This window comes from Eumetopias jubatus, unplaced genomic scaffold, assembly GCF_037043125.1.
Source record: "Eumetopias jubatus isolate StellerSeaLion01/CBP00866 unplaced genomic scaffold, mEumJub1_p1.0 scaffold_1, whole genome shotgun sequence".
Classification (NCBI taxonomy): Eukaryota; Metazoa; Chordata; class Mammalia; order Carnivora; family Otariidae; genus Eumetopias; species Eumetopias jubatus.
In genome coordinates, this window is record NW_028274807.1 from 96,280,442 (window position 1) to 96,296,578 (window position 16,137).

Below are 16,137 nucleotides of genomic sequence, written 5' to 3' on the forward strand. Positions count from 1 at the left end.
CTCATTTTCCCAGTTGTTCTTGTATAATATCCAAGAGACAAAGGGGAAAGATATTGACTTATACAATCATGTTTGTATGGGAAGTGAAGAGGGTTTTCTTTTTTTAATCCAAATATATAAAGATGGCATGATACTGTGAAGTTGTTCAACGTTTATGTAGTTTATGTCATATTCCTTGGGCTTGGCATAAAATGTGTTCCTTTTTCCTGCTCTAACCTCGTTCTCTCTATATTTTGAACTTTGGTCACATTGTACTGAATTATTCAGAATTACCCGACTAGTAGCTCTTGTTTCTCTACACTTGTATTTACTTTGTTCCCTCTAGTTGACATTTCCTTTCCCCCTTGCCAACTCTTCCTCACGTCCATGGTCCTTATTATCAATTTCAAATCCTACCCACTTCAACATCTACCTCAAATAGTGTCTAGTTCTCAAAGCTTTTCCTCTGATCTCTGCCTATTCTCATAGTCTCTTGATATGTTTCGCCACAATTTCTGTTGCTCATGTTTTCTTAGAACTGTATCTTATTGTCCTTGATATTTTGGTTTATTTGGGCACTATTCCTACTCTCTACCGGTTGGAAGAAAGCCTGCGACTTAGTCATATTTGTGCCCTACTTACGCCTGAGCATAGAACATTGTGCATAATATACATTCAGTAAACATTTGTTGAAATGATAAAATTAAGCAAAAGGCCAAAATTATTTTCTTGAATGCATGGCACAATTTCCTCCTACTTCTCACTGATGCATAATATAGCCATTCATGGGGATAATTTGGCTCTTTTTTTCTGAAGCCACAGATCCCTGCAGATCAAAGTCTCTTACAAGGACGTGATTGAAGATGCACTTGTTTAGTCATGCAGACAGCCAAACTGTGTTTTGATTATTTTAATTGTCTTATTTCAATACAGAATAATTTGTTCTTGGCTTTTTATGAGTCTTTGATAGCTGTTAAGTAGATTAAAAAGCAAAAATGGAAAACACAAGCTTCTTTAGTCTTCTACTGTGAAATGGTGGATCTCTATCAGGATATAAATACATTAATAGAACAAACTATGTTGAAATTTAGCTTTTTAATTTAAAATGAAGTAAAAGGAATAGCAGGAGCCTCAGAGAAAATTCCCCCAAATACATCCTTGGTTTTAGAAACGTACGAATTTTTGGATGAATTGAAACGAGAATTTTCTCCCCACTATTTCATTTAATTGGGTCTCCTACCAAGTATAATTTCCATGTCATTTTCTTCATCATTTTGTAGCTTTGAAAGCTGTATTTGATGAGAAAAACCTGTTCCCCAAAGAAATTCTGGATCGGGAACGAAGAGCCAAGCAATTATGTCAAGAAACAAGTAGTGAAGTGAAGATAAAAAGAAATAAGAAGCAATTATAATTGAAAGAGAAATAAATATTTCATTGTCGCATGAAGTATGAATATAGAAGGCAGATAAGAAATCAAGAATTCTGCACCTTTTACTTTATATTTAAACTTCAGGAAGTTTTGTTTTCAGACAATGTCTTAGTGTTGCTTTTATCCATCACCTTTCACTTTCTGTGTATTCTTAATAAAAAATAGATTGGACTAAAGAGGGGGCAATAACAACTGGCATCGTTTATTCCCAAGTGGTTTTATGTAAAAATGTACATTTTCAGAACAATGTATTCTAATCAGTTGCACTTCTGGTTGCTTTGATAGACAAATATTTTTGATCAATTTTTATTGTAAAAGCTGCCTTGAAGTTAAATATGAAAAACACTAACACGGTGACTATCTACAGACTTAACTGAGAGAGCCATTTCCATATATTTACACATTTTCTAGTTTCTTGTAATTTTTTTTAAAGATTTTATTTATTAGAGCATGAGCATGGGATGGGGGAGAGGCAGAGGCAGAGGAAGAAGCAGATTCCCCACTGAGCAGGGAGCCCAACGCGGGACTTGATCCCAGGACCCTGGGATCATGACCTGAGCCGAAGGCAGATGCGTAACCGACTGAGCCACCCAGGTGCCCCTTTAGTTTCTTTTAAATGATTCTGATAATGCAGTTAGACCTTGTCAGCAGCAGCTGTTCCTATTTATTTTCGCAGACTTAACATCTATTCTTACATGTACTTACTGAGAAATTACTGCATATGTTCTACTCCTATGTTTTGTTTTACCATATTCTTGAGTGGCATAGCACAACCAAAGAGGTAATATGCTTGGAAATAAAAAAAAAATCAAAGAGACTGAGACTATATATAGGACACATTCTATGTAGAAGCTCAAGTAGGAAATGTTTGGTTCTGAAACACAATGCCTCACTTTTTTGATCCATTTTTCTTTATAAATATCATTATCTACCAGGTAACCAGTATTCTTATGGTGCTTTATTTATTGTGTTCTGTAAGAGTAATTAATAAATTCGTTCATATAACTTTAATTATCTACTACACATTTGCATTTTAAAGAGTTCTCGCAAAAATATTGGTATTTTAAGAAGAATTTTGCCATAACACACACAAGTAAAGGAAATAACAATATATAGGAACCTACTCTGTTCAGTAACTTCAAAACTTCATTGTGTTTAAGCCTCCCAAGAATCATATATCTATGATAGGGTTAAAATCTGAGATTTGGATCTGTTAGAAGAATGCCCAAGTGTCTCTGGCAGAATTGAGATTGGAGCCCAGGTCTGCTTTACTCCAAAGACCATGGTTCTGCGCTTCAACTTTCTCTTCAGTTCTTTTTACTAGTATAGAGTCAATGGAATGAGCTCCAGTAATAGAATTTCCAGCAGCAGTGAAGCAAATATTTTAGTTGGTGGAGAGGGTAGTGGAGGAAAGGTTTTCAGAAGGCACTGCCTATTCCAGCTACATGTAGGTGCAGCCTGGTCAGGCACTGTGACTTCTATGTATACTGTTTTTCTCTCCTCTTGAATGGCAATCACATATGGGAAAGATATAAAAGAAATCTATATTTGCATGCATCAATCAACAAATGTTGGAGAATATTATCAGACTGATAAAGGCTCTGGAAACCATGTTACAGAGGAACAGGTAAAGAAATGGGGAAGTCTGGCATAAGAAAGAGGCTTCATGGGAGCTATAACCTATTCTCAAATATTTCAAAGCTGCCATGAAGAAAAAGAGTAGCAGTTGAACCAGTGGACACAGTTTTCAGAAGGTGGATTCTAGAACTTCTTCGTAATACCTACTAAAACAGGAAGAGATGTCTCATCTTCCCTCTCCCTCCCATCTTGGTGTAGAGGAGCTGGTGGCAGGCCTGTGCCTGGCTATGAAAAAAAGGAGGAGGAACTGAGAGAAGACCTAGCAGAGATATACTCACTGGATCCAAGAGCCTGAGACTGGACAGTGGGAGAGGGATTTAGGTGGTAGAAAGGCAGAGATGGTAAGTGGAGGAGATGGCCAGCATAGAAGAGAGGTTGGTTACATTGAGCAAATCAACACTGAGTAAGTAAATGAGTAAATCAGTGGGTATATTGAAGATGAGAGGCAAGTATCTCACTTGTATAGAAGGTATTTATAAAATTTCAAAGGAAAACTAGAAAGAACCCAGAGATCTTAGATTGGGTTTAGAGACACCAGTGTGAATTTATGGTTGTAAATAGAGAGACGGAGACAGAGAAAGAGAAGGAGGGAAGGAGGTAGGGAGCGAGGGAGGAAGAAAAAGAAAGAAAAAAGAGATAAAAAGGAGGAAGGAAGGAAGAAATGTTTAAGAGGGATTAAAAAAGAGCTTGCCCTCAAATGATTCAGAAAATACTAATTATAATGTATGTGTGTATACACATATAACATATATATGTATCTAATACATGTATATAATGTATTTGAGTTTTTATATTTTTTATATCTATATGAAAGGAATAGGGAGAAAAAGATTAGGTATTAGATTGAGCACACATATGTGGCAGAATGTTAACAATCGGGGAAACACAGAAGGAGAGGGAGATGGTAGTTCTTTATATTATACCAGCAACTTTCCTGTAAGTCTGAAAGTATTTCAAAGTAAATTATTTTTTAAAAATGAAAAAGGTTGCCTTGGGACAAAGGATTTCTTGAGATGCTCTAGCAGAAGCCGAGTAACTCTCTCACAGGGATATTGCAGAGAATTCTTGCACTGGTTGGGAGGTTTGATTAGGTAATCCATCATTTCAAACTTAGAGCATATGATTTATGAATCATAGATTGATGACAGTACAGTGGAGTGAAATTTGAGTCACATTTCCAGAAATTTAGAGGAATATTAAGATGTTAAAGAGATGTAATATGGGTACCAAATACTTTGCGTAGGCTCTGCTCCCCTCCCATATACCCACCCATCCATCTATTCATCCATTCATCCATTCATCCATTCATCCATCCACCCAACCAATTATTTAAGACATGTGTAAGGGACTGTTATAGACACCAGGTATATGCATATCAATAGAATACACTTCTCCTGCCATCAGCTTTCTGGAGTGAAGGCACATAAAATGCAGTGGTTTACTAAGCAAAGTTGAATGAGCCCACTAGTTTTTCTGGTATAAATGAGAAATTCTTTTGCTAGATATATTTTACTCTTTTTACCCTTGGAACTGACTTTGTTTGAAATGATGAGTGTGAAATAGTCTCATTTATATAGACAGGCTTCTCTCTATAGCCTACCTCCTGTGCAAGGCACTGCGCTGGGTGTAACCCTAATCCCATCTTTAATTAACTTCAGGGCCTCTTCTGGGAAAGGAATTAAGAGGAGCTGTCTCACAAGTATATTTGATGAGAATAGAGCTTTTAAGGTATGAAAGTCTCTTTTAATGTTATTGTTTCTAATAGTCTGGAACAAAAATGCACACAAAAGGAAAAACTAAAAAGACATTTAGTTATTATGTCTTACTCTACTATCTTATAGCATCTAATTGTGCTAGGCAAGTAGTAGTTCTCACCTATCAAATGCTAAGAGAATTGAAGACTTTATAAGTTATTTCCGAAATTAACACTTAGGTTTAATTATCTAAGATCCATTTTTCTACATTGAGAGGAACTTGTCACATTAAAATAGAATGTGCCAGAATTTTCAGTAGACTACTTTGTAGTATGTAGATTTACATTAAATATAATTTAACCTGTTATCTTTTCAGAACATTTTCCTCTTAACCACACAAAATAAATGAAGCAAACTGACAGAGGAAAAAAATGCCTGAAATTAGTCCATGCTTAAATAGAAGAATTAGCTTTTCAGTCCTTTATTAATGGGAACATTTGTTTGTATGTTTTTAAAGTTTGGAATTAAATACATTTTTACTTAAACTACAAAATGCTAAGAAAGATGATGATATTGAACCCATAACCTCTTGCTATTATTTTTATACATATTCCCAGGTTTATTTTTTACAGTAGGGAAGTGATGGTGCTCAAATCTATACCAAGATACTTTGGTTCTCACTAATGAATACATATATATATGTATGTATATAGCTAATGTCCTAGGGATAAAATAGAGTTGTAGAAGGAACAGATTTGTGAAAATATATAAAAGGTCTGCAGGAGTATTTTATGGACAATTGTGGTATCTTTATTGTCTATTAAAAGAGCTTCAACCAGGGAGGAGAAATTCATAGCTATTCTTTTTTTACTCCCTAAGAGACAGGAAAATGTATATTCTGCTTGAACTGCTCTAACATAAGGTCCTTACAGAACAACTTCATTAAATGATCTTACTAAGACAGAGTGTCTATCTCTGTCATTGGAAAGAAAAGTAATGGCCTGTTCCTGGGTAAATCACATTATGATCTGGAGAAATAATAATTTGGTAGGCAAGGTACTTGTGATGGATGTTTGCTGGTGTCACTACAGGGGTAGAAAAGCCTTGATTGAATGATAGTACTGGACATTCAGACTTATTATTTATGAATTGCACAGTAGAATAAGAAGAAAGATTGTACTCTTGTGCTGCATAACTCTTTTTGGAAAATGATCTCTCATAATGTTAAGTTAAAAGCTGGAAATGAATTTGCATATGTTAGAGCTAGTAATATTATTATAACCCAAGAATTAGAAAACATTTAGAGATGCTTAGATGGGCAATTAAGAATTTCAGTGAATTAGGAGATTATGGCCTATAGCGACCAACAGGGCTGTCAGTGAGCTCTAGCCCCATTAGGACATTGAAAGAGGTTAACAGGGTTCTTGAAAAAGTTTTTCTAATGAATTCCTTTAAAAGGTATCTATATTCATATTATTTCTTTTTCATAAATTTATCAGAAATAACTACATTTAATTATCAATAGGGAATATTTATTTAAGAGTAACTGGAACAGATTTTCCATTTCTCTTCTCAGAGGCACTGATGAATAATAAAGTGTGTTTAATATCTGATTGCCATTGAGGTGACTGATTTGAACTAGGAGAATGTGATCAAAACTCCATTCAATTATGCATTCATTTTTTATTAATGAACTGTTGGTAGAGAAAACCATGTAGAAGTTTAAGGCATATAAAAGTAATATCGATGTTTATTATCAAATTACCTATGTTTAATAGTATTCATATAATTTGGTAAATCAATAATCCTAATACGGCCTTTTTGTTCAACAAAGTGTATTTCTCAGTATCCGCTCTTTTTCCTAAGGATTAAAATGTAACCACAGGAAATTCCTGTGACAATTGTATAATTTGATGAATTGTTGAGAACTCTGTAAATGCAGCAATTTGTCTCTGCATTCTGGACTCGATTTAGCTTTATTCTTTTTCTCATAGGCATTCTGCAGTATTTATGATGGCATACACTGGTAATCTGATGTTCGAGTCCTGTGAGAAACAAAGAGAACTAATTACTAGCAAATTTACAAACCCTGGTACATTCTTCTAGATTCTACTATAAAAGAAGTGGAATAATGGATGAAATATTATAAGCTTAATGATTTTTTAAAAAACTGTTATGGTTTTCTCTCTCAATTCTTGCCAGTTGCATCATTGATCATTAACCTGATTGTGTTAGTCCTTTTATACAAATATAGTGAACACACCTGCTTTGGGTTTAGAGGAATTAATCATACAGTGTTCAAGATAAATAAAGTTGGCCTTGACTGATCAGGTCTTTTGTGTACTAGGGTTTCCCAGCAGGCACATTTCAGTTAGAACATTACAGTGAATATAGAAGCCAATTTGGAGTAAGTACCTTAAAATTAAATAGCTTTTGAATGAAGTACATATGCAATAATATTGATCATGAGTGTTTAATGGAGTAGGGGAATGGCATTTCAATTCACTTTGATACAGATATTATTTACTTTTATCAAATTAACACATTACTTTTATTCTCCTTACATGATGTCATTATAAATTTGAAAGTCAAATTCTTATAGGACTATTCATCATGTTGTTAAGTTCACCAGTACTTCATGCTTTCTAATGAAATAGGATACAAAACCCAATGAGGTAAGTGAATCTTTAGGACCTTTTTTTTTGGTGTGAACTTACAATTTATTAAGTGCCTAGAAATTTTCTGGGAGAATTGGATGCTCAAATAATGTAAATTTTGGTTATTGAGATTATTAATAATAATGAGAGGATACCCCTCAGATTCTACTATAAGGGAAAAATTGTATCCTTCATAATATTATTTATTATTATTCTGATACAAACCAAATACATAAAGATGTGCCTAATGAATTGCCACTTGATGACTTAAAAGTACTAATAACATTTTGACTACTTATATGTCTACAAACTGATGTTTCTAATCAGAAATCTTCTGAGATTTTGAATATGTTAGAAAATGATACATGGAAATATATTTTGCACATAAAACTTCTCTTACTGGCTTTTCCTATTGTTGCACTGTCACTCACCACCTTATGTACTAATTTAATCCTCAATAAAACATTTGTTTGATAGTATACAACAAAACAATTGTGTTTTTCTTTAATAATCATTTTTTATTGCATTTTGAGGTCTTTTTCCTTTGCAAATTGACTATCTCAGCAGAGTTTAACTACAAATATTAGAAAGCAATTTGAAATAGCTGGCTAATGACTCCATATCTTAGTTTTTGAGAATATCTGACTATTAGTAATCTTTATATGTAATAGTGACTCTTAGCCCACTTATGGGTTGTGATGACCCTCCTAATGGTCTGTAAAACACTTCAGAAATATAGTTCTTCATTTTTTAAAGCTAACAATACATTGTTCTGGAGGCTTTCATCTTTACCCCCCATGAATGGTTATTTCTTAGTAGCCTATTAAACTAGGAGTTATTAAGGGTTACTAAGATGTAGTTTTTGTAAGGTAAAATTAGTGTCACTAAAATTTGTAAGGATTTCAGAATCAGTATTTCGTGAAGTCTGTGGTAATATTGAGAAACTCATTGTCAAGGTGTAGTCAGATGGCTGAATTTCCTGCGCTTTTAGTGGAGAACACTTCAATAGGGTGTCATTAGTGTTGTGAATTGTCCAAACTTTTCAATTACAGCTTTCTTATATGTGTTAATTTGTCAAAATTTTCTTTTTTTCTTTTTTAAATTGCTTTCTTCCTCTGTTATTATTGCACCAGGTATATTTGATTGTAATTGTGTTTCTTTATGATTTTTCCGAGTTTGTTTTTCCTCACTTTGAAAAAAAATACAAGGCAGATTTAGGGGTATTTCACCCTCCAGAAGTGAGATTCCGTAAAGTGTGAAAGTTCCTACTGCAAAGACTTTGCCAGATTACTCACACTGATTTAGAATACATTAACTTCCTAATATTATAGGTTCAAAACCACATTAGAGTGTCTCCATTTTTTATTCCATTTCTCTTTTGATCTACAAACTGTTTTAGAGTAGAGTGGACAGAGGATTCCCTTGATAAAGAGTTAGAGGTAATCCCTTTAAAATCATGGGAAAAATAGGAAAAAGTATCATGCAGCTATTTAGAGACAGTATTGCTTACTGATAGTGTTCCAGAATTACAATTTCTCCTTTGATTTTAGACGACTGCTTTATATTTTGGTCTAGTTCTTGAAGGAATATAAAAATGCCATGAGCACAGGGCTTATTTCTCCTAATAGATGATGCTTTGTCTGAAAACTGGCATGAGAGTCTTCTTACAATAGTCTGTTCTAATAGGCAGGAAGTTTTCTGTGGAAACTTACTATTGGTCAACTCTGATTATTTTGAAAACTAATGAATTTTGAATTAATGCACAGAGGTCAAAATGGATAAGATCTTGTTGTGGAGTCTCCTGTTGATTTTTTCTGGAAGTCAAGCCTCAAGACCGTTGGCTCAAAGAAATATGGAATTTGCAGTGGATCTTTATCAAGCCATTTGTTTATCTCATAAGAACAACATCATATTCTCCCCCCTTGGAACAACATTGGGTCTTGGGATGGTACAACTGGGAGCGAAAGGAAAAGCACAAGAGCAGATAAGACAAACTTTAAAACTGCAGGAAACCACAGCTGGTGAGATTCTTACATATAATTATTTATACTGGGTAAGATCTGGCCAAGTTTATTTTGCAAATTAGAGAGAAGCTCAGGGTCCCAGAATTTAAATACATGGAAGATGTTATCAAAAGTGTAAACTTGTAATAAAATGGAAAATTTTAAACAATATTCATTTTCATTGTTTTCTAATGAAAATTAGAAAGAATGTATTATTTTTAATACAGATGTTTTTAAAGAGATATAAAACTGTGAATATGCCAGTAGATTTTCCCCTGGCCTGTTTCAGCCAGTTTTAATTGAGATTATGTTGTGTGTGCATGAGCATGTGTATGTATGTATGTTTGCTTGTTTGTTTATTCTTCCACTCTCACTATGTTGTGATCATTTTCTCATATCAGCCTCAGAATATAGTTTTTAATTGTTGCATTTTATTGCCTCTTATGGAAATACCGTTACTTACTTAACCTCTCTTTATTAGGTGGTTTCCAGTATTTCTCTTATAAAAAACGCAGTGAGCATCCTCACCCAGAAACCTTTGTGTGCATCTCTCATTATTTTGTTCGTTTGTTATTTTATTAGCTTTTTAAAATTCGTTTTCTAATTAAAATTTAACTTTTTCACCTAATGGAGACCAAGAAAAAGCAGTAATGTACACATACATTTTCAAAGCTTGTTTGGTTAGTAGTTTTTAAAGAAAATCTTTTTTAAAAAGCACTTCTATAACCTATCTGAGGCCTTTTTGCGTGTGAAGGGTGGTTGTTTTGGAGTCACCCAGCCTTAGTGCTGTCATCCTGTTGGGGTGCCTGGGTGGCTCAGGTGGTTAAGTGCTTGCCTTTGGTTCAGGTCATGATCTTGGGGTCCTGGGATAGGCCCTGCGTTGGCCCCCATGTCGGGCTTAGCATTCAGGGGGGAGTCTGCTTGTCCCTCTGCCTTTCCCCTCCTCAGCCCTCTCTCTCAAGTAAATAAATAAAATCTTTAAAAAGAAAAAGGGTAGTTGTCCACCTCTCTGGCTAACCTGTGTTCTCAATTTCCATAATGATTTTAATTTTAAACTCTTTTTTTAAGATTTATTTATTTATTTATTTGACAGAGAGAGACACAGCGCAAGAGGGAACGGAAGCAGGGGGAGTGGGAGAGGGAGAAGCAGGCTTCCCGCTGAGCAGGGAGCCCGATGCGGGGCTCGATCCCAGGACCCTGGGATCACGACATGAGCCGAAGGCAGAGGCTTAACGACTGAGCCACCCAGGTGCCCTTAATTTTAAACTTTTACATCACTGTCAGGTAATATGTCCTAACCATCAGAGGAAATTTCCAGATTTTTGATATGGAAATTTAATTACTATAACTAACTTCAGTATGTTTGTCTCGGAACAGAATATTTTAGGGATTTTTTTTTTTAGAAGGTCTTGTTTGCTTTGTTTTAAATAAAGGCAATTTTATGTAGAAAAGAAGTTGGTGATGGTGAAGTTAATTGCAAGAATTTTCCTTGGTGAATAATGTAAAATGAAGCCACTATGTTCTAAATTTAGTCTTGACTGTTTATATTAATTTCAGCAAATCCCACTACACAATCTCAGAAACATTTAAATCACACAATACTGCTTTGAAAAGTAATAAAGCATTTATAAAGATATGTAAAGTTGATTCTATGATAAATTAGCAAAATTAGAGCCTCTGAAATCTAAATTACTCTACATGGATATATCTTGTAGAGAAACACAGAAATCTTAACAACTCTGGATTGTGAATGTAATGCTAATCATAGTAATAATGAAGATGACAGTATCAATCCTATATATGGTATAGCAGTCACTGTTTCTGTGCTTGGTATCCACTATCTCAATCTTCACAGTTATTCTGTGAGGTAGACATAACCCTGCTACTTAGATAAGGCAAAGAAAAGTTCAGCAAACTGTCTCGAATGAATTCCAAAAATGATTCAGTGAGGATTATAGATCATAAGGGCAATATATTACATTTTCCTTGGGAGAATATATACATGGACAAGGAAATATTAGTATGTTAACACGTGTAACAAAAATCTACTAAAGCTGCTTTCTATTATGCTTCGTTAAGGGAGAGAGAGAGGGACACAGATGGAAGATAATTGTAAAAGGAAAAGAAAGATGAGCCAGAGAGAGAAAATATGAAAAATAAACTCTGGAAAATAAAAAAGAGGAGGGAATTAAGGAACAAGGAGACAGTTAAGGTAGGGAACAGAGTGGAAGAGGGCAAGGAAATGGAGACACGGCCCAGGGGGTCTGGAGAAAGAAGAGCAAAATGGTGTTAAGGGGGGACAAAGGGTATGACAGATCAGAAGGTGGTGCCTGGTAGGGCCATATTGGAACTCACGATGCAAAGGAAAATCACTAGTAATTATTCTGTCTTTATTTAACATTTTTATATTTTGTTCCTCATGGATTTCTTTGCGTTAAAACTGATTTAAAAAAGTACTACAGCAAAATATTTTCTTGATTATGGAATCTGTTGGCATCTCCTTAAATTTTATGCCCAACATAAGTGTCCCCCCATTGACTCATCTTCATCCTGACCCTGCCTTCCATTCCCAATGATTATCAAAGGTGCTATCTGTTCAAGTAGTCTATATTTTACGTTTCCTGCCATCAGGTTGTTTTATGTGAACCCCTGCCTTGTTCCACAGATGGGCATACACCTCCTGGGATCCTATCCCCACAGGGCTCTCGGTGTCCTCAGTTCTTCTTTCCCCCACTGTCGAAACATCTGCTCAGAATTTACCTTCTCCAATCCACTGAGCATCTGATAATGCTCCATTTTTGCTTTGCCTTTAATATGTTGCTTACTAATCAAAGACTAACGGAGGTGCTTCCTTATTCCAAGAGCATAATGGAAAGAGAACCGGCCATGAATTCCAGTCCTAGCTCTGCAACCAAATAACCTTATGATCTGGCACCTCTCAAGTTACTGTATCTGTCTGGACTTTAGATTCCTCATTATAAAAAGAAAAGTTTGAATAAGTGATTTATATGGATCTTTCGGCGAAAATAATCTATAATCCTATGACTGCCTTTGTTTTCATCTTTGGATCTCTAACATTTCACACACAATTGGCCTTTGGGTCTTAAATGCAGGAGAAGTAAACATGTGCTGAATTTTGGAACATTTTCTGGAGGTCCAGTACAGTCAAACCAAAAGTTACATTCACCCCATGACCTATAGGTTTCCTATGGCTCTGTTTTAGGAAATGAAATAAATTTATTCTCATTACTTACTAGGAGTCATGTATACATATTCTTTTTGATCTGTACTAAAAGAAGTTATTAATCTGTAAATTAAATCAAATTTATAAGGCAGATAACTTTATATTCTCCTCCAAACTTGTGCTACTTGATGACATTTTTCATTGACTTCTGAGTCCAGTGATTTATCAAAGGGCAACTGACTGTCACACAGTCTTAGACCTTAAGTACTTGACATAAATCTATTTGCTCTGACAAATGAGTTGGAACTATTTTTCTCCCCCTCTCCTTTTTCCCCCATTCCTTTAAAGATGCTCATAAATTACACATTTCTGAAGATTAGTTTCAAATTCTGCCAATTCATTTCTGACCTTATTTAATTCTTCTGAAAACACTTACATGTCTTCACTCAGAAAGTCTTCTTATGGCCTCCCATTAATTGAGATAGTTCCCTCAGCTTCAAAGAGCAAATGATTGCCTCTAAAATCATTGCAGAAACAAGTAAAATAGATTAACCTTCTTCCCTTCCTTATGTAAGAATTCTAGGATTGTAAAGACTTACTGAAATTCTTCAAATCCAACCATAGGGCAGTAAGTTCTTATGGCTGAGATTATTTATGTCCATATCTATATTCCCAAGAATGGAGAATCCCCATGGAGTGTGAAATATAATGAAATATACTTCCCAGAGCCTCTGTTATTGTTATGTGGGTTGTACCTGCATGAGAACAGGGGAGGGAGGACAAGGAGACAAGTGGGGACTGAAATGAGGGTTCCCCTCAGCTGGACAAGATGAGAGGTCATGGGGCTGTAGCCCTCCCCCTCCCCCGCCAGGAAGGGAACATATTCTTATTTGCACAAAGATGCCTATAGCTGCTAGCTCTCCGATAAAATGTACACACACACATATACACGCACGCACACACACACACACACACACACACACACACAGATGCCTTATTTCCAATGGACAACTCAAGGCAAGTTCTCATTAAAACTTCTCTCTTTATTCAGTGGGCATCTTCTAATGATGAACCATTTATGTTTTCATCAATAAGGATTAATTGTATATACTCAACTTTTAAGTTATAAAAGTGGCCTTTTTAAGTATTTAACTCAAAATATAACAAAGGCCCTGAAAGAAGCTTTGATTTGAGATACAGTGAGTCCCAGGATTACGCCAGAAGGGAATGAAAAGCATCGATACCTTTGGTCATGAATAGGAAGCTCCTCAACAAGGATCAAAGCTGAATTCTCTCCTAGGCACATATACCTTCCCAACAACAGTTGGTCAGAATGAGCCAACAATAAATAATAGGCCAGCAGTGATTCTTAGCTGACTCTGGTGGCCTCATTTGGCTAGTGACAATAGTTGGAATGGTTAAAGATCTTTATTGTTCATGTAACAGCCAAAGTATATACATTCACAAACCTGAAGAAATAGGTAATTCTGATTCTTGTGCATCTCTAGAGCTGATCATAGGGGTTACTTCATAAATTTCAAAACTTGGACAGTTGCCATCACTCACAAGAGAGCAATTCTTAAGCTGAAATAAAAGCAATATGGAAAAGGATTGCTCGTCACTGTCGTCCCCCCATCAGTATTCATTAGTAGTCTCCTTCCATCAATATAGCATGTTATACAAAGAATGAGTTTCTAAAGATAAATTTCCAACAAGTAAGAATGAGCTAAATTTGACTAAAAAGAGGGAATTTCCTTCAGCCTGTTTAAATGGACATTCTTGTTTTTGACAAATTTCAAATTTACACGGACATTCTTTCTTCCTATATATGAACTAAGTTCTTTACAAAATGCATATTCTATGAAGATAAATGCTTAAAATATTTATACTACCTCAGAAAGGACGGTTAGTTATACCTAAGTGTGTAAAAAATGGTGATATGAATCAGCGCTTAGAAGCAAAGCTGAAAAGCTGTTGTTTTTATGTTGTTCAATATGTCAGTCTACATTATAATTATTTTTTAGGAGAAGAATTTTCTGTGCTGAAGTCATTTTTCTCTGCCATCTCAGAGAAAAAGCAAGAATTTACATTTAATCTTGCCAATGCCCTCTACCTTCAAGAAGGATTCACTGTGAAAGAACAGTATCTCCATAGCAACAAGGCCTTTCTTCAGAGTGCCATAAAACTGGTGGATTTTCAGGATGCAAAGACTTCTGCAGAGACAATAAGTACCTGGGTAGAAAGCAAAACAGATGGTAAAGTTTCCCATTTTCATAAACTCATTATTTGCCATTGTAGTCACGGTTTTTAATATCCTAAAGTAAAGAATGGTTGAATCTTTTCCTACTAAACTGTGGCTCAGAGGAGTCTCCCATTTTGCTTCCCTGTTATTCAAATTAATACTAAGTTGTAAAATTGAGACAGACTGTAAGCTGCTTTGAAAAGCATACAGATTTTATGAGAGACATCTATTCATAGAATTTTTAATGGAAAACCTTTAATAATAATTTTTGTTTAAGCATAGGTTTTTAATCTATGGCAACAGAAATAATATCTTTGGCCAGGTAAAAATTAGATCTGTCAACCTCAAGTGCCTTCTTTCCCACATATTACTGTAAATAATTAACACATCTTCATTGGATGGGTTAATGTTTAATAAGAAACGTTGATAGTCCTATCATAAGCATGATAATCTAAACTTTAATTTCAATACAAGCTAGCCAAAATCCTTCAGGAGCTATGGAGTGACACTGTAGAAAGAACACAAGCTTCAGGTCATTCAGATCCGAGTTCAAATGCCACCCAGTTCTAAGCTATGACCTACCTAAAATGAGGATACTATTAAAACATTTCAGGATTATTAGAAGGTTTGATAATAATGTATGTGAAATAACCAACATGTATCAGGTCCTTGTTTAACAGTAGTTTGTTTCTTTGTTCATTCATTCTGCTACAAAAAATTATGATGGCATAAGTGGTTACCATATTCTTTATAGGAAGCCTCATACATGGAGGCATAGTTGAGAATGTGAGATGGGTGTTTTGAGCAGTTTCACTGGAAAGTATCATTAATGGGACACATAATGCACATCCCTAGACAGCTCCATGGCACCCAGTCATGCTTTTATCTCTTAACTGGAATGGCCAGCAGACAGGAATAGCAGGCTCGTTGTTTAGAAGAAGAAAATCGTGCTAGCAGCTCCGTTCTTGACCCTTCCTCAGTGGTCAGTGGCGCCAGCCACGGGAGTAGAAGGTTTGAGTGTACCGTTAACTCATGACCTGGTGGAGAAACTTGAAAGGAAGTTTGAAAAACATCAGTAAGTATGCAGGAAGAGACATTCAGTTTTTGTTCTTTCTGGCTGAAAAACAATTTACACAAATAATCTTGCTGAAGAGAGTCCATTAGTAGGTCTGTCCAAATTGGCTTCAGACAGTCTTGTATCTCTGTTTCCTAGTGATATCTGTTTGTACCTGTTTCTAAGTGAAATGTTTAATAGTGCTCCTCTTTACTCTCAGAATTGCCAAGGTTAGAGGATAAAGCACCTTGTTTATA

At 35.3% G+C, this 16,137-nt stretch overlaps 2 protein-coding genes across 2 annotated transcripts in view; both read left to right on the top strand.

Moving 5' to 3' along the window:
* Window positions 1-1,405, top strand: part of WDR49 (WD repeat domain 49) — a 131,595-nt gene extending 130,190 nt beyond the window's left edge. Inside the window, 1 exon segment of the mRNA XM_088020026.1 lies at window positions 1,260-1,405. Coding sequence (XP_087876152.1) covers window positions 1,260-1,405 — 146 coding nt within the window.
* A 6,317-nt stretch (window positions 1,406-7,722) lies between these two features.
* The window catches only part of SERPINI2 (serpin family I member 2), a 31,524-nt gene continuing 23,109 nt past the window's right edge, over window positions 7,723-16,137 (top strand). Inside the window, exons 1-3 of the mRNA XM_028103191.1 lie at window positions 7,723-7,736; window positions 9,162-9,418; window positions 14,609-14,839. Coding sequence (XP_027958992.1) covers window positions 9,172-9,418; window positions 14,609-14,839 — 478 coding nt within the window. The 5' untranslated portion in view covers window positions 7,723-7,736; window positions 9,162-9,171. The remainder of the gene's footprint in view (window positions 7,737-9,161; window positions 9,419-14,608; window positions 14,840-16,137) is intronic.